The sequence below is a fragment of the Crassostrea angulata genome, chromosome 9 (genome assembly GCF_025612915.1).
Source record: "Crassostrea angulata isolate pt1a10 chromosome 9, ASM2561291v2, whole genome shotgun sequence".
Lineage (NCBI taxonomy): Eukaryota > Metazoa > Mollusca > Bivalvia > Ostreida > Ostreidae > Magallana > Magallana angulata.
Genome location: NC_069119.1, coordinates 11,631,539 through 11,651,262, shown reverse-complemented (window position 1 = coordinate 11,651,262; position 19,724 = coordinate 11,631,539). Strand labels below are relative to the sequence as shown.

The window sequence follows — 19,724 nt, the reverse complement described above, 5'->3', positions numbered from 1 at the left end:
GTGTAAAGATAATGTTTTTGACAGTTTTTTAATAAAAGAAAGAATCTAAATCATAATGCTCTCTTTAATTATATGTAGCTCAAGAAAATACTTCTTATTTGAGACAAATTTATCAATATGAATTTAAATATCACTCCATTTATATGTAAGAAACATTAAATATATGTGACTGTAAAGGTCACTTTCAGCTGACTGAAATTTCACTAAATATTACTTGTTATTAATGTTACTAAATATCCATCGTTTTCAAAGTTAACATTATTCCTTTAGATGTAGACATAGAACTGTAAAGAACTCATTTGTTCTTGATGTCAGCGAGCTGTTGAATCTCTTAAACCTGACATTTTACCGCCTGTTTTATAGAAACATATTTTTATTTACACATCTCCGCTGTCGATGGCAAGAACATTGGTGAACTCTATCCGACATTCTTGTAAGATGCTACCTGGGTTGTTCGTCGAAACCTCACTACATGTGCTAGAGCTTCCTCCCTGTCTAGTAAGTGCATTGTCTAAAAAAAAGATACGAAATACGATAACACTCAATGCACATGTAATAACAAACAAATGAGAGTTTAATAAATATGTTTTTCTTGATATATTGTCAATTGTAAAATGCAAGGTTTGACAAATTTAAGAATTAAGCTTGGTCGTAACAAGGTCAAATCTGGACGAGATAGTTGGTTTTCATAGCAAAAAAAAAACCAAAATGTTATTTAACTGGTTGTTGATCAAAAAGTCAGAATTAATCAATAAATATACTTCAGATATGTACAAATAAAGGCCACTAATAACACAATCATATACTTATGAGTTTCTCCAATTGCCATTCCATTGTTGCTACAGCCACTCCAATCTTTGAGCTAGTGACATAGCTAGGTGGCGCAGATAGCTTAGACCCCATGCCAAATGCTGCGGACACAGCTCCTCTGATTTTATTGAATCGATTGAAATTAGCCCAGATGGAAGCGCTATCACCACTTCCGCTACCACTTACAGTCGTGGCATCAGTAGTGTAGTTATAAACATCCATCCTTTTCATTGGGTGGTTATAAGCCAGCACTGCCGAAGCCAATGTGATTATTGGCGAGGCCAGGACTAAAATAATTATAGGATAATTGATAAATAGCAAAGAACGAATTTTTAAGGTGTCTCTGTACACCTCAAATCAGCAGATTATTCATTGATTAGGAAAAATAGCACCATATATAAGATTTATTTTAGTCATAAAGACGAAAGCATGCAATTTTGGATAAAAAATAATTATGAGTTTCATAAAAAATGATTCAGTAGATTTAAACCAAGACGGACCTGCGGTTCAGATACCTGATAAGAATCACAAGGCTGTGATAATATTCATCCAAAACAGTCATTGCAAACAGTTTAACAAATCATTTAAATCTAGATCTTGTGACGTATCAAAAGCGTATAAGCCTTTATGTAGTGAGTTACCTTATAAAAACTCGTTCTAAATTTAAATTCCTTAAATGTAACTAATTTGTTTTCATGTATGTTTAATTCAATATTTTAAACGATTTGTCCTCTGTATTCTTTTGATACCACTGCTTTTTCTATCTTATCTTCCAACATCCACCATATGCAATTTCATTTCAAAACGTTTTTAATTGAAATGAGATTCAACCTGAAAACAAGGCCTTTTCAATCACGATAAATCCTGTACTTTAGATTTTTCACACTTTGTTATCGAATGAATTTGGCGACTTTGGACGGCTGGCATATGCCATAGCTACATCGTATGTTCTTCTTTACGAATAAAGTTTTCTTTTCTACTAAATGTGAGTATGTATGTTTTTTTAAGAAAGCTAAGACATATTAAAGAAATATCCAATCAACCCAAAGTTTCGTTTTTAGCACTTCTATTTCATCATTTGCAAAGACAACAATTGACTTCCATTAAATGGATATAATGTTTTAAATACAAGTACAGCGGTGATGGTCTTATGTTTACTTACTCGTCGTGCAGTTTGGACTTCCAAAACCCTCCGAACACTGACAGTTGTCTACACTTGGACAGTTGCCGGGGTAACATGGTTTTGTTTCTGAACAAGCTATCTCTGGTAGAAAAAAATCACATTTAATCAATCAATGAATTTTCCTGCTCTGAGATATAATTGGTATTCATCATTATTCGTTGAATAATTTTTTTCTTGGGGGGGGATTTCGTCGCTGAGTAATTCTATGAAATGTTCATTAGATTGCAAAATCCAATATTTTTTTTATTCAGTAGTATATTCTAACTACATAACTCTATATAGACAAATAGTCAATACTTGTAATATTAGCTCGTCCGAAAAATATTGACCAGTCAATATTTTTTTAATATTGACCGGCTAGGAATACTATCTAGGGAATATTCCCTCTATTCTTATTAATCGCTTAGCGGTCAATATTTCGTCCCTCGGGGCTAATATAAAAATGTTGCTCTCAACCCCAGTCAATATTTGTAAAATATATTGTATATACAGAATCAGTAGCATTGGTTTAACGTATCCTTGAAACTTAGGTTTTCACCGGATCAATACACGTTGATGCTCACGAAATTATGAAAACCGTTGTATCTGAACAAAGAATACCTTTCAGATATAGAGTGTAGACAAATCTAATTTTACAATTGTTTTTTTTTCTCTTTATTTGTTTGATTTTAATAACTCAATTCACTTTATTACCTAAAACGTCATGTAAATTGTAATGTCATTTTCATACATTCAACAAGCTTTATCACTGAACGAAATTTGTTACATTCTATTACATTAAGAAACATACTAAGAAGTCAGTTATATTTATGGACATTAAATTTCGTGAATTAGGTTTAATATTACAGTTTTATTAATACGAAAATACATGACCATTTATCTTATCAATACAATATGTTATGAGATATTGCACTTTAATGAACCTTTAATTTTGATGATCAACCGAACAACAAAATCCACGAAATTAAAATTCAACGATAATTGATGAACGACGTTAACACATCATGTAAAATTTTCAATCCTCCTAGCACTTCATTATCACATACTATGTACTTGTAAGACATTTGGTGTTTTTAACTCAAAATTTGATCTCTTCTTAAAAAAATACTGAATTATTTTTAGATAACATTATTATACTGATATTGGCACTTTCTACCCCCATAAATTCCTTTGTTTATCTATTCTTTAAACTATCTAATAATATATTTTTCTATCCATCTATCCAACCATTTATCTCTGCCTCTCTTTCTTTATATTTGTGTATCTATATTTCTATCTATCTCTCTATCTATCTGTCTGGCTGTCTGTCTATATATCTATCTATCTGCCTATCTATCTGTTAAGATAGTTAAGATAGTTACTGTTGTCTAATTATCTATTTATCCATCAATCAATTAACCATCCATCTGTGCCTCACTGTCTCTATTGTGAAACTATCTATTTATCTTTCTGTATCTGTTTATCAATATGTCTATCTATCTTTTATCTATCTATCTATCTATCTAATCAATCTATCTATCTATCTATCTATCTATCTATCTATCTATCTATTTATTTATCTATCTATTTGTGTATCTATCTGTCTGTCTGTCTATTTATCAATATATCTATCTATCTATCCATCTATATATATCTATATCTATCTATTTATTAAATTATCTATGTTTCTTTCTGTCTGTCAAGATATTTACTGTTGTTACACTTGGGTCCTCTATAACCAGAGTCACAGCGACAGGTGTCTGGTCCCACACAGTCACCAACATTACTGCAACCTTGTCTGTCTGTCATCCCAAAACATTCGGCTGAAAAATTCGTAAATAAATTGTAGCTAATACATACATATCCTTTTGAAAAAAAATTCTACAATATCTATATACTGTGAATTGTATTTAAAAACACACACATACAATTGTGTGGGTCTTTATAATATTAAATGTTTATATAAAGACTAAAATGTATAACAAAAAGGGGAAATGATGTTGTTGTAAATTTTAAAATTGATTTAGTGTTAACTGTGTATGTATTGCTCCCTGTCAAGTTGACAAACTCAGCGATTAATAATAAGGGAAAATTTACAAATAACAAATGCTTACGTTCACATCTCCCGCCTACATCGGTATAGCCTGAACAACAATAACTTATGGTCCGTAAATTACATTTCGTGACATATTTGTAGTAACAACAACTGAAAAAAAACATAAGCATATGATATATGTTGTAGTTTATACAGCATAATACGCTTAAGCATACTGCCATGTACATTTTATTTCTTTATAGGAATGATGTAAGGCATACAGTTAATAGCATTAGGTCATAAATGAAATAGTTTTTAAGATTTAACGGTACAACAACTGAAAACAGAATCATAAGCATATGTTATGTGTTGTAATTCAAACAGCAAGCTCTCTTAAGGAGGCAGGGGGCCAACTAATTAACTATTAGATCTGATTCATTCATAAATGGTATATTTGGCCATAAACAAATATTAAGTGAAGAAATAATCCAATTTTTTTAGCTTTAAAAATGATCATTTTCCTACATCTTTAAATAGAGCTTTTTTCTCGGTCAGTACTCTTAAGCATTACGTGCATGTTTTTGTTTATAAAAGTTATCTAAGGCATATGGTTGACAGTATTAGGCCATAAAAGAAATTACATTGTTTCTGAAATTGAACAAAATATTTGACAACCGAAATCATTAGCAGTAGTGTCTGCACTTTGTTTCGTTTTCTCATAACCTTATTTTTTGTAATGAAACAGTGAAACCCAATTTAAATGCAGTGAAATTAAAGATTTCTTTGATTTTCTTGTATTTCTTAAAGATCTTCTTGTTACAGTCATTTCATGCATATCTTTAACAATTGTATGCTATGCTATGATATGCGATTTTAATGATAAAGTATGAGATTTGTATTCTATGCTATGAGATGTGTATGCTATGCTATGGGATTTGTATGCTATGCTATGAGATTTGTATGCTTAGCAATGAGAAATTAAAATAAAGGGCTTTATGATATGGTATGCTATGCTATGGTATGGTTAATTATGAGATTTGAACAAAAACACCTCCATACACAGAAGACTTCCACATGTTTTGAAGTATAATAATAAGAAGCTAAAGTTTACCAAAATGTGAACATTTATTTTTTCAAATAAAAACATTTAAAACCGAGTTAAAATAATGTTGTATGGATATGCTATGGTATGATATGACGAATGCGATTCTATGAGATTGTATGCTATGGTATGAGATTTCAATGCTATGCTGTGAGATATCAATGTAATGCTATGATATGGTGTATGTTGTAAAAGATATGCTTAAATCGACTGTACATTTTACGTGATGTGCACATACAATTGCTTAGAAATTTTTTTATCAAAAGCTGCATTTTTTTGTTATGAAAGTTATTTGGATGCTAATAAATTTTTGCATGTCAATCAAACCTTTAGAATAAACTAGATTAAAATAAAATGTTATCTCCATCATTTTATCAGAATAAAAATTTCTTTACTGAGGAATGTATATCAAACCTATTTTCGTATTGGACGACAATAATATACCTTTGCTTCGAGCGGAGCCTTTGCGATCAAAATATGATTCACAGAAGTTTGTTTATCACAGTTTGTCATTTCATAGTAAATTACAACTTCACAAAGAAATATCCGAGATGAAAAGAACAAGATACAGTATTGGCATTATTTGGCCGCAAAATTTACGATACTTTCAACGTCTTTGTCTGCGTTATTTTATGTTATTAGCGAAATCCTACTGATACTAAAATGACGTAATTTTTCATCATGACGTCACTAATGTGCGCTTAACATGGAATACTCGTTTAAATGCGTAACAATATGATGTTTTATGAGTAGTTTTCGTTAAAATTAGACACTTTCACATGCGACATCCACTTTTATAGTTTACGTGCTAGCACATGATTTCATCATTTATTCATACACTTGAAATGGTGTTGGTTGTCACGTGTTAACGATATCTTACTTACGTCAATAACGTTTTTATCTATTGTTATCGACGTCAACAACGCTATCGAGGCTGAGTGAGAAGCTGATTAGAAGAATGCATTTAAAATTGATAAGTTACTATTTAGCCCTAAATATTGTTCCACTGATTCTTAAATCATGCATACAGTACAGCTTACGAACACGTACGGTAAGTGCAACACGGCTAAACAACGTGTAATACCCGGTGTATACATACCGTATATATGTAAAAAAAAAATGGAGAATTCTAGAACAATCCTTTTTTGTTTTATTTAGTTATTTTTAACAAACTAAACTATGTATTCATTTACTAAAGAGAAACTAAGGGGGGGGGGGGGGAATAGAAAACAACAACAAGAACAAATTACAAGACGAACATCGCTTAGACCTATAGCTTTTTTTCCACTGGACATCGCCGACATATTGAAAGGCTTAATCAAAACACTAATAATTTCTTTTTTGTGTAAATCATGTTTAAGTCACTTTGTAACTATAATATAAGATCGTATATGCAGTAGTCTGATCAATTTAAATGGCGCGTAGAATTATAACGGTAGAACATATATTGTCTCCCGTAATATTTCCTTACGAACTCTATTCAACGAAATCAAATTTTAGGGCTGATGAAAACAATTGTACTTTCTCAAAAAGAATAATATAATTTTATATTTTGTGTTATTTTAATTTTTTTTTCTATAATGCATGTTTGTGATGTACATGCACATGTCACATTGTAGGAACATAAGTGCATGTACAGTTTTAGGTAGTGATGTTTTGTCGAAGCGAGAGAACAAATAGCGCTGCGAACAGTATTTTGATTGTACAATGTACATTGTAGACGGAAAATACGTAAAAAACTAATATCTGGAGGGACAGTATCGCGATTTTTATACGGTTGTTAACTAGAATAAGTTAATCGTTATGTTCGTCATTTCAATCTTAAAATTTCAAAATATCTATATAATATATGAAGGAAGCAATGCATTCTTTGAATTTCAAGGGTTTTGCAATGCCTCGATATTGCTCACTGTACGCGTAGCTCTTATAAGTATGTACGGGTAGGTCTGATTTGCAGATGAACATTTGTATGCGTAGCTTCGAACATTACAATGAGCTATAATATTTTTGTTGACATTATTACGTTTTGTAAGACTCATTTTTTCTAAAAAGGCTAAAAAACCAATTAAGAAAAAAATCAGACACAAATGTATACAAAAAAAAAAACAAAGCCCATTAATTTGTAAAATATGTCATCTAGTTATCTATACTACTATATTAAAATAATAGACTCGAGTTTTTGGGCTTTAATACCGAGAAATCGGAAGAGAACTGTCTTTTGTTTTATATATTTCAAACATCATTGGTTCTTGAAGATTACCAATTTTTTTTATAACTTCCCAATCAAGCTTCGCTTACTAATAATGAACGAAAATTCCTTTTAAAAATCCGGAAATCATCTAGATTTTTGGGATTTTACAATATTGCCCATGCGCATTACATTCACGCTAAATCATGAAAGGCTCCTTACTTTATGTTTCCACATATCACATTTGCATGGATAAACTCAAACGATATTACAAATACGTGTTAATTTTCATTGAAAATTTGTCATATATTCTGTTCATCAAAGGAAATACGGGAGATAATATAACTCAGTACATTTAATATGAAAAATCCAGAAGTTCCGAATGTCAACATGGTGTGTAGATTCGAAGTGAGTAAAAAACGTTGGTGAAAAAGTGTTGAATTCTTCATTAATATAAATAAAGTTTTAGATGAAAGGTATTCACAGCCTCAAAATGGTTTGTTATGAATAATTTGACTGTTATTTTCAATGCAGCCTCATTATTTTTCTCAAAAATCGCTTGGGAGCGATTCTGCAAATTTTTGCTACATTACAGGTATATGGGAGGTGTTTTAACTGTGGTGAAGGCCTGTCCCGAGACACATTTAGATTATTCTTACTAAGCAGAGTGTAGTGAAATTAATAGTATTATTGTAGGCTTAAAGCTTGGTTATGTAAATGCCAACAATACGTTAATGTCCGATATCATATGCAATGGCAACCCGTGCACGCACGGGTCAAAGTCTAGTTTTTATATTAAAAGTTTTGATATCAATTGCGTATACTGTAAATATAATTATTATAAATAAAGTTTCTAGTTCCACTTGTCAATATAAATACTTGAATCCAAATACTTGTACTAGAACTCCGCTTTTAAATATCATTAATCCAAAACCTATTTAGTTGTTTTCAAAAAAACACTCGTGTGCATATGGCAGCTTTCTAAATGGATTTGTGCAATGTCGTTTAAAAAACTATCAATTACAAAAAGCTGCAGCAAAAATACTTGTTTTCATCATTGAAATTTATTGAATTGATGAGTTTATTCATACAATGGTCATTCTATTGAGTTAACTTACCATTACAAACCAATGCTGAATTGTAGAACTACGCGTACAGTAAAATTCTAAATATATGCTTAAAATTGCGTTACGCGTACAGTATGAAATAATGACAACTCATGATATTCTGAGGATTTTTTCTACTTTTATTTGCAATGATATCAAATTATCAGATTATTTTCTTAAAGTATATATCTACCTCCACATGTCCCCTATTCAGTCGTAATATATTAATGATTGTATTTCCTACAAAATAATCATAATGATTTCAATTTTGGAATGTGACCTTGGAATTTGATTGTCTAAAAGTTCATTGAAAATCATGTTGCAAAAGGAATACAACTGTTTATACTTGTGCAAGTTTATAACCGTAACGTATCGAATTGTTAAGGAAGTTTTGTTTGTTTTTTTTACATCCATTTATCAATTTGATTGATTAAAATCTTCAACTGTTCGCAGAGCTACCTCTTCTACTTGTTTATTTGCTTCGACAAACAGCGCTGCCCATATCTGTTCACTTCCGTTCCTACACTGTGAATGTGGTATATTCGTTTTTATAGAAGGAATCGTAGAATCAGTGGATCGGTTTATAAAGTTCCTTCCGTGATTTTGTCTTAAAGTTTTTGACTTAATCTTTATAAGACACTTTAAACGTTTAGATAAAGTTCCTTCTATGATCTTGTCTTAAGGTTTTTGACTCCATCTTTATCAGACATTTTAAACACTTAGATAGAGTTCCTTCCATAATCGTGTCTTAAAATATTCGATCGAGAGAGAGAGAGAGAGATATTTAATTAATTTGTAATTCACTTATATGTTATCGTTTAATGTAATGCACATTGTAATAGAACAACAAGCAACAAGCAGTTTCAGTCTGAGTCCACGTATTACACCTGTCAATCAAATCAGCCATCGAGCTACACCACGTGCTCTTTCCGTGATAAAGTTTTTCAAGTTCGAAGAAAATAGAAATATGTTTGACAATAAAGTATTTTATAGTGTTTTTAATGTATAACATGATTCTTACACACTCTTTGTGTGAAAATTGATTTTTTTTTACATACTACGTTGTTTAAGCAAAAAAACAACACGTGTAAAATCTCTCTCTCTCTCTCTTTCTCTTTCTCTCTCTCTCTCTGAGTGTAGATTTGGGTGCGAACAATATTGTGAAACATGAACAGTTCCAATTTTTTTTAACATCTTTCAAGTCCAGTCCAGTCATTCCAATTTCTATTTCTTTTGCATCCAATGCTATTGAGATTGCTTATCAAACTTTCAGAGGATCGAAGACCCCCCTCCCCCTTTTCCCCTGCCTTCTTCGAGTTCATTGTTCATGCATTTAAAATTAAGACTTGTTATCAGAAATATTATGAAACCTTTTGCTTCCTGTACTTTAGTGAACAACCAATGGAAGCCGTAAGGTACTTGTATTTACATGTGACTGACTCACTACACCTTGGAATAGTGTCTCAAATCAACAGAAAATTTCTTGATTAGAAAAGATGCAATATGGCATTATGCATCAGAAGTATATACATGTAAGTCATATAGGCGAAAATATATACAATTTTGTATTTAAACCCTTATAATTTTAAAAGTTCAATGATATTGAAATGAAACGCATGCAAATTTGTGGTTCACAAGCCCGAAACTCATGAACAGATACCGGTATATTTTACAACACAGGTAGACCTACTTCTCCCGTAAATATGCATGGCGTCGCGTTTAAAATTTCGACGTCTTGCTAAAAATGGAACAGTTTTCAACATAAATTTCATGATATATATGTTTAAGTCACATATATAAGTTATATGCGATTGATTTTGATAAATTCAAGGCTTTTTAAAATGTTTGGTGCTGTGCATATTTGAAACACGGCAAATTTCGGCCAATAACGTCCCTTGTTCTTGCAGACAATACTGTTTCAAACAATCAAGATAAACATTTCATGAATTTCTTCAAAGCTGAGGTTTTTGGGGATATCCTTGCATTTAATAAAAATATTATGAGTCGTGATCAAATCTATCATAAAGCCCTTCGGGCTTTATTTGATTTAATCACGCCCCGACCGAAATTATCACCTCAGAATACTTAAAGAATGATTCTTTATTCCTTAATTGATACCTTTACATCAATCACATACACTCCCGATACATCAAATTGTGCAAACTTATCGCGGTACAAAATATAAATTTCTTGTAAGATATGCATATAGATGTTATATACTATACTGTGAAATCATTTAATTTACTGGGAACCATGTTCCTGGATTGTGGTGTGTTTGGGTTTTTTTAATTATTCGTAGGGATGTTATTTCGTGGATGCGTCGCTTTTCAGCTTCAGTAGGAAAATTAAATCTGTTATAATCAGATTCCGTCGATGATGTTCTTGGGTGAGAGCTATCCATCAATACCACGCATATTGAGCCACCGCGAATTATATTGATTTCACAGTAAAATATAACAGTCTAACCTTTGCCAGGTCCCGTAGGCACACACTCTCGCCCTGGTGTAGTAGGTCACTTGCCTATAGCAGACACTGAAAAAAATCATTTAAATTGGTTAAGAAGGATGGATGATCAACAAACTAAAATTCCCATGGCCATATATCCCTCTGAGTTGTGGCTCGTTCTTGTTGACTGTTGAGTAAACATATACAGTGCAACAAGGAAAAAATATTAAAATGTATATTTACAAATTTAAAGTGAAAAAACTAAAGGACATTTTATGACAAGTTGACGCTTACATGTTTATGTATATTAAATGAGTGCAGTTAATACTGTACAGAGGGAAATTTTATTTTCTCCCCCTTTGCTCTCGTTGCCATCAGGCAAATTTAAAGGGGCATGATCACGATTTTGGTCAAATTCAATTTTAATATATTTATTATTTACAATGATTTAGGATTATATTTCTAATGATCAAGTTAAGTTTGAGAGTCAGTTGTAGTGTTAGAAGCAAGATACAAAGCTCACAACTCTTAGTCATGTAAACAAGGTTCGTGCCCTTTTTTGTTTACATAGGTTCAATATACCAGTAAAAATCTTTTCTAAGCAGATTTGTCTATCTGTTTATTCCTTTTAAGCATAAATAAACAGTTCCTAACGTTTAACACATTCATTTCAGGTCTAAAACAGGAATTTTTATTTTAACATTTATAATGTAAACAAAAGTTTTGTTTACATAGCAAAGAATGGTAAGCTTTGTAACTCGCTTAAAACTCAACAAATGATACTCAAATTTTCGTTGCCTATTAAAAATGCCTTGATAAAACATTGTAAACATTAAAAATGGAAAAATAATTTTTGACCAAAATCGTGACCACGTCCCTTTAAGTTGGAATAACACACCATCACAGAATGACCGACCTCTGATTGAAAACACATTCAAATTTCGTTTTATCAAAAGAATTTCATCGACAGTAATATTGGTAACTTACTCCATAGCTAAGTGGATAAAGTGTCGGTCTTGTGATCCGTACATCGTGAGTTCGAATCACGCAGGCGGTTTTGTTGTTACATACATTGTACTGCATTGTACTGCATTGAATTTTTGTTTTTAGATATTCATGTTTTATCCTCCAACTGCAAATGTTCGCTTATTATACATTTGTATAGTTTATTTTTCATTATATCTTTCATAATCAAACAATTTACTATTAATTTGAGTAACCTTTTCAATGTGTGTTATTTCACCTTAAGATTGAGCACAATTCAGTTTTTGAAACTGTGTTATAAGAAATAACTATTTTCTCTTTATAGCTGTGTCTTGGTGAGTTCAAAACCGTTCGCAAGGGTAGAAGGGCGAAAATTCGCAGGGCATAAATAATTTAAATAATATACAGTGATGTTTATTTCATGATATCATATTCTGCTTCAACTTACATGATAGTTATGCTATAAATGTAGTATTGCATCATATAGTTTTGGAAATACAATTAAAGAATTAATGTGAACCTTTGTAATCATTGAACGAACTCAAAACTCTTAAATTATGCATAATGTATAGATTGTGCTGTTTAAAAGTTGATTGTTCTATATCTAATTTTAGTTTCTTGCCTTATCAGAAACATGTCAAATCCATTGCAGATTGTTAAAATACACAAACATTGCATTTATTTCAAATAAGGGGAAGAGTATGGGGATATAAAAGGAAATCTTCGTCTTAATTGATTTTGATCAATGCACTACGTTATAATATCGGGAAAATTCTGCAAACTTTAAGCTTTATTTAATGCTAGCAATATATACAGAAGGTCTGATTTTCATCAATACAGTACGTTTTGATATCAGGAGAATTCTGCAAAGCTTTATTGAATGCTAACAATATATACAGAAGGCATGATTCTGCTTCATTGTTTTCCGTTCAACAAAATAGCGATAAAGTGCATATTAGTATATTTTTGTTCCAAAGCAATCACCAAATTCAAATAACAATATATGTAGCTTTCCCTTTTTTGACAACAAGATATAATTCTTTATCAATGAATATGCAAAATTTTGTGTTTGGAAAAGGTAAAGGAAAAGGGTGTAGTTTGATTGTAAATGTAAGTTGTTGTTTTTTTTATTCATTATAACACTTTTCATCAAACTAGTTACAAATGATGTTTATCATATTCATTTTCTAACATCAGGTAATATTGTCATGCAAGTAAAATACTCACATTTCTTTTTTGATTCATTAAGAATGTTACAAAGTTCTTTAAAAATGACTTTTGTTTTTTGGTTCTGTTTATTTTTTTTACTGTATCAGAATCTAGGATTTAACAAATAAAACCCTGCAATTTGTAATAATGTATATCATTGAAAGTAAGATAGACATACACTCGTGTTTTTACTGAAATTTATAAATTCTCTATATTAAAATCTGTCAGTTTGAATGTTTAGACTCCACTTATATTTAACTTTATTTTCCTGTTCAATGCAACTTTCTATTATTTGTTACATATTCATCATTCTTCTTTTTTTTTTTTTTTTAATTTTTGATAATTCAAAAGAATAGACACACACATATGTCATAAAATGCATACAATTATAAAATAGTTGCTTCTCAGACACATTTGTTCATTAATCAGTCTGAAGTTAACTACACACATTAGAACTGTTAATTTTGCTGAATGTTTATTGTTTTCTTTTTTACAATATTCTGTTCTTATACTTCAATAAGAAATCTCATTTTAATAAGAAACGATCGCACCACTAACTTTTATGAAATTTAATATAGCTGTCATTGATATATATTAACCCCATTTTGACATTTTGAGTCTCGTGTGTAATTAATCTTTCTATCCGTTTGCTTCACAGTATGTTAAAACCCTAGGTGAAATGGAAACCATTTAACTATAGGCGTCAATTCATTATACAGTCATTTTTATTAAAGAAGTAAAGTTTTAAAAAAAAAAAACTAAAGTATACCACTTATCTGCAATGAAAAAATATATTCCTTAAAATAAAATTATTAAAAACCGAGTCGAAGTAATGGTATATGCTATGCAATGGAATACTATGACAAATGAGAATCTAATGATATGCAATGATATTCAAATGCTATGGTATGAGATTTCAATATTATGCTATGGTGTATGTTGTAAAACATATTTTTGATCTGACTTTAAACGTGTTCGTTATTAGCTTATTTTACTGTATTCATAATCAGCGCGTTATTGGCTTATTTGTCACTTACTTCAAGTTCAGAATAATTACATTTGCAAATATGTTTCCTTATATGAACCTATAAAATAGCGAAAATGTTCAATTCTGCATGAACTCTTCATGACGTCACAGTGGTCAATGCACGCACTTATCGCTTGTAGCTTGGATTATTGTAAACTTACAATTTCGGTAATTTTAACAGTTCTAAACGATTTGTCTTTGTCAAACGTAAATATAAATAAATAACAGCATTGTTTAAATGTTCATGGGTTATGAAGTTGGTTGGTACATTATCAAATCTACTGAGAAGCCCTTCGGGCTTCACAGGATTTCATCACGTGACCAACCAATTTCATATTCCTGTGAACATTTAAACTGTTGTTTATTTCTTTACTATTTCACCCCAACTAGCCGTTAAATCAGTCATTAAACAGCATTTACATAAGACATTGCCCAGAAGCAATTAAAGTGAAATTTTCACCTGTTGTTTGTTTGTAAAAGAAAAAAAGCAAGTCAACAGTATGAGTGAATCCTTGCAGATATATTGGGGATTTTATCACAAAACAAGTATTGTGATATTAATTAATTAAATAACTATTTTATTGATGAACCATATTATCTTATTTTAATTATCTTATTAGTTTTTTGAAATTAAAAAAAAAAATACTTAGCTTACCCTATGGAACAATAACACAGTATAGGAGAATCTTTCTCTTCTAAAGCATAGATTACGATGTTTCATTAGAAAATTCATCAATCAAACTGACATAAGTATTCTTTCTCATAATCGCCTAATAATATTTGGACTGAATTTACATTTTTTTTTAAAGTTTCTACAGCGAACACCATTGCTGTTAATTATACAACATTACTTTAGCAACACAAAATCGTTGGTTACAACAGATGGAAAGATGTAACTTTTTCTTTGCCTAACTATAAATAAATTACAGAAAAATGTCTTACTTGGGGCCACTCTGTGCAGACACTTGATACAACCCATCATAAGGAAGGACCACAGATATCAACATGAAAAGCTGGTATGGTGTCTCCATCACTCCTCGTCCGAGTATCTACAACATGAGAGGAGGAGGTTTATCATTTTATATGAACTCTGTCATGTTTCCGTTCTGTAAGGCCTTGATGAGCAGCTGATAAACAGTGTTTTTTTAGACGATGAGAGATTTTTTATAAACTCTTTTAAATAGTTGAAAAGTGATATCTTATCGAGACTGAGATTTTTATAATGCAATTTGTTAGTTTGTGCATCAAATCTTGTTAAATTGTATAAATATATTTAGTGAATTATGCAACTAAGCTACGGATAAAAATACTCCTTGATGATTCTATTGACCTACCGAAAATCAAGGAGATCTAATATCTTATTAAAACAAGACTAAAAAAGGCCGCTGGTTTATTAAAATGAATCTTTTAGTCTTTTGTTTTGAAAATATTAAACTATATATTTAGTTAGGATTGTATATTTGCGTAATTTCTCTTTTTTTACATCCTGTAGAAAAAATACCATTCAGAGTGGTTTTGATCACTTTTAAAATGGGATTTTGATGTCTGTTGATAAGAGCAAACTTATCCTAAAGTACAAATTATTTTTAAAATGGTTTGTTTTAAGTAGGTTGCAAAATAATGTGCCTAATTTTTACGCAAAACTTATTTTTTTTAAATCGTCGATAATAAATTGATATGTATATGTATCTTATTTAAACTTCACATGTTATAAAAGAATGACAATGTAGAGTACACGATAGATTTTATTTTAATTGAAATATGGATGAAAATATGTTGCTTTGAACTTACATTCTATACAGATATGAAAGGAAAGCATGATTCTCACACTTTGTTCAACCAGTTAAACAACATTTTTCCAAGACCATTTCATATACGAGCAATGTTTAAAAAGAAATGTCATTTTATCTTCTTTGCATAAAAATCGTGTAAATATCTTTCTGAAACCACATTGACCGGTTTATTACTGAGCCGTAGTGAAAGATAATAACTTCATGTTCACAATATCACTGGCTTATGCACTTTGTCTTATAGCATATTCATTACACGATGCTCAAAATGACTGGATAAAAGAGCAAACAATGCATTTTAAATTAGGGCCTAAATAAAAGGTAGGTCCTTACTCGGCATTGGGCCTGTAGATATATACAGTCAGTTCTGTGATATCTATGGAAATGGTCAAATGTTCGTAGGTTGGATAGTACCTTCTTATTTATTCTAAGCATAAATAAACAGTTCCTAACGTTTAACACATTCATTTTAGGTCTAAAATTGGAATTTTCATTTCAACATTCAAAATGTAAACAAAAAGCTTTGTTTACATAGCAAATCATTGTAAGCTCTGTAACTCGCTTATAACTCAGCAAATGACATTGAAATGTTGATTGGGTAAAAATGACTTACTAAAGCACTGTAAACACTGAAAACGAAGAAATGATTTTTGTCCAAAATTGTGGCCATGTTCTTTTAAGCACACATCATGTTTTTTTATTGTGACTTCTGTTCGGTATATTTATAACCGTTGTTATTTTCATAATTTGTTTTCTAAATTTCATCCGTCTATCAAGCTAAATATAGACATATTTCAGGTCAAAATATGTATACTACGTTGTATGGTTTCATATTCTTATTCTTCAATTGAAAGGCAAAGAAGATTGTATGTGAATATTACTTCATACTTCTACACGTACGAGACAATGGACAATAATGGAACTACTAACACGTCTCAAGATCAAAAACAATTATATCTTAAAATTGATGAAAGATACATGCTAGGTTTGTGGTGTCATAAGATGATTCAACGGATTATGTGCAACAAAGATTTATTTATCTTGAACTGAATCGCAGAAAATAAAGCTAGCCAAAAGTTTCTGATTCGCACCGCTCCTCACAAACCCTTGGTATATCGTGCAATCAAAAGTCAGGATTTTTTCGTCACGTGATCCCCTATTCTATTTTTAAATAAGTCGGATATCATCATTATTTTAATGTCCTTTGAAATTGGGTGTGAGGAGAGGATAAGACAACAATTCACAAAGTTCGGGTAATTAGATACGTTTTTCTCCATCTTTAAGAGGATACTTCGTAGAGACTTAACCATACTGAGATAAGATAGGGAAACAGGAAGTAGAGCCTGTTTCTGGTTATATATTTTCGTCACAGGTCATGCGATTGGAGCAAGAGTCCTTCTTGTTTTCGACAATCACTTCCATGCGGAGGTGTACATTTCATTCTAATATAGAATATAACGGTTTAAGCATTGTCCGGTAAACGTAGTTATACGATATACACATCCTTCCCTAAATTTTCGTAAGCACAATCTCTGGAACAATCTGATTAAAATCAGCTGTTCTGACCGTTAGCGTATCAGAACAGCTGATTTTAATTAGATTGTCTCTGGAAAGGACAGTACGGAAACTGACTGAAGGGAAGAGGCCATGTTAGGCGTTAATAACGTAATTTATTCATGCTTCCTTCATGTAATCATCGGAAACTCTGCATTATATTTTTATCAAAGCAATTATTTGAGGAATATCTGAGAAAAACATTGGCATGGTGCATGGTATAGTTCGTACAAAATAAAATGATAATAAAATGTTGACCACAGGAAATCATTTTACATGAATGAACGGTAATAATTACCTACAAAGTGAGGAGTAAATATCATCAATAGGATTTTATTCATCATTTATGCATTTATTTTTACATTTTGAATACTTAAATCTCCATATAATCGAATGATGTTATCCTCTCTCTTTTTCAGAATTTAAGGTACATGTAACTGATCACTAAATATCTCAACATAGACCAATAATCAAAAATTTAAATATAGGTTTGTTTGCAATGCGGCGGTATAACTAGCATAGCAGATACAAGGAAGGTGGAACATATGTAGCATCATTAAAATTCGTGGGGGGGGGGGCAGTTTTCATGGATTGATTAAATTTTACTGGTTCTTGGGGACGTAATTTCGTCTATTTTTTTATACTAACAAAAGGAAAAATGACTTTATAATATTTATTAATTCATGGATGATCGAGAGGTTTCAATGAAATCCACGAAAATTAGACCACGAAATCTCATGACTCCACAGTAGTTCTAAACCAATGTAGTATCATTGGACACCGTTGGATGTTGCCCACAAATGCAATCAATATATGTATAATTCTATAATAAAACTCTACAATGAGCTTTTGCTTTTAAGAATATTTAAAACAATTAATACATATATTAAATATACAGTATGCAAATAAAAACGAAGGATACTTTATATATATATATATATATATATATATATATATATATATATATATATATATATATATATATATATATATTACGTTGCTTTATATATATATAACTTAAATGAATAAAAACACAAAGTCCGACCGAGTAAATTAACCATTAGCGCTTTCATTTTTATCTTCAGATGTTTTACAACTAGTTGTCAGTGTGTGTATATACTTCTGCCAAAGGGATCTTTATTCTGTTCCACATATGAAAGTTATTGTCAAAAGGCATCAAATCCTCAAAAGAAAATTTTTTTACCTTCTGCTTTGATTCAGGGGTCTAACCATATTCTTTTTTGGTATGCCCAATTTTCCAGAATAATCAGATAATGGCTATTTTTTATTTGATAATGGCAAAAATGGTAATCTTCAAAGTATTATTCAACATTTAGACTTTAAATAATGAAAATATATATACAACATCACATATTAAGGGTCATAAATATAATATATTTAATTTCTGCCCTTGAATACATACATAGGCTAAATTAGGCAGAATAAGAAAAGGTGGCAGAAGGCTAGGCTTGCTCTTCACGTTTTCGACCCGAGCCCAAATATAGCCTATACTTCAAGACATTTATGTTGATTCCACAATATAATATCAATTTTACGCATCAAACGAGCTATTTTTGACAAATTTCGCGGATTATCTAAAGTTGAATCCATAACGCTTGCGTCAACCAAGAAAACGTCACAAATGAAACTCTGGATGAAACCGTGCGTACTCGAACTGTACTCGGCCTCCTTCAGCTAAAAGTTAGTTCTTATCAAAAAACTCGACATGACAGTTTTAACAATAATGTAGTAACGTTGAAGGATTCATAACGCCATTGATATGTCAGTTTGTTCCATATCCAGAAGTCGTACACATCTTGATTGCATAACGGCAACAGATCAAAAGCCCAATTGTAGCGATTATCAACATGGTCTACATACGAAATTATCAAAACGATAACAATTTTTTACATAGATTTTACAAATATCAACGTTTAGTCATTGTTATATTGTTTCGAGGATTTTTAACAACAAAAAGATCAATACAAACTAGCAAGGAATGCAAATCACGCTTAATTATTGAATGACTTATTTTTTTTTCTAATGATACAGGCTATGATGGATATCTCGCTGGAGTCTTATAGGTTGTGTAGGCGGGCGGTTTTTTGCTGTATCATCGCCTTAGTAAGATACTAGTTTTAAGTTGCCTCGCTATTTCTTAAATAGTTTCTCAAATCAGCAGAAAACGATATTTTATAAAAGATAGCATGATGTATAGGAAGTGTATCTTAATTCAAATTGACGAGAAAAAAAGTGAAAGTGATTTGAAATTGGGATCTTGAGGTCAAATTAACGAAACTGTAACTGAGATA

The 19,724-nt window shown here is 30.9% G+C and overlaps 1 protein-coding gene across 1 annotated transcript in view; it reads right to left on the bottom strand.

The window, feature by feature from the left end:
- The window catches only part of LOC128163383 (uncharacterized), a 94,241-nt gene extending 79,093 nt beyond the window's left edge, over window positions 1–15,148 (bottom strand). The window contains exons 1-3 of the mRNA XM_052826966.1: window positions 15,011–15,148; window positions 10,870–10,935; window positions 4,087–4,178 (exon numbers count right to left, since the gene is read on the bottom strand). Of these exons, the coding sequence (XP_052682926.1) occupies window positions 4,087–4,178; window positions 10,870–10,935; window positions 15,011–15,099 (247 nt within the window). The 5' untranslated portion in view covers window positions 15,100–15,148. The remainder of the gene's footprint in view (window positions 1–4,086; window positions 4,179–10,869; window positions 10,936–15,010) is intronic.
- Window positions 15,149–19,724: the final 4,576 nt, after the last annotated feature.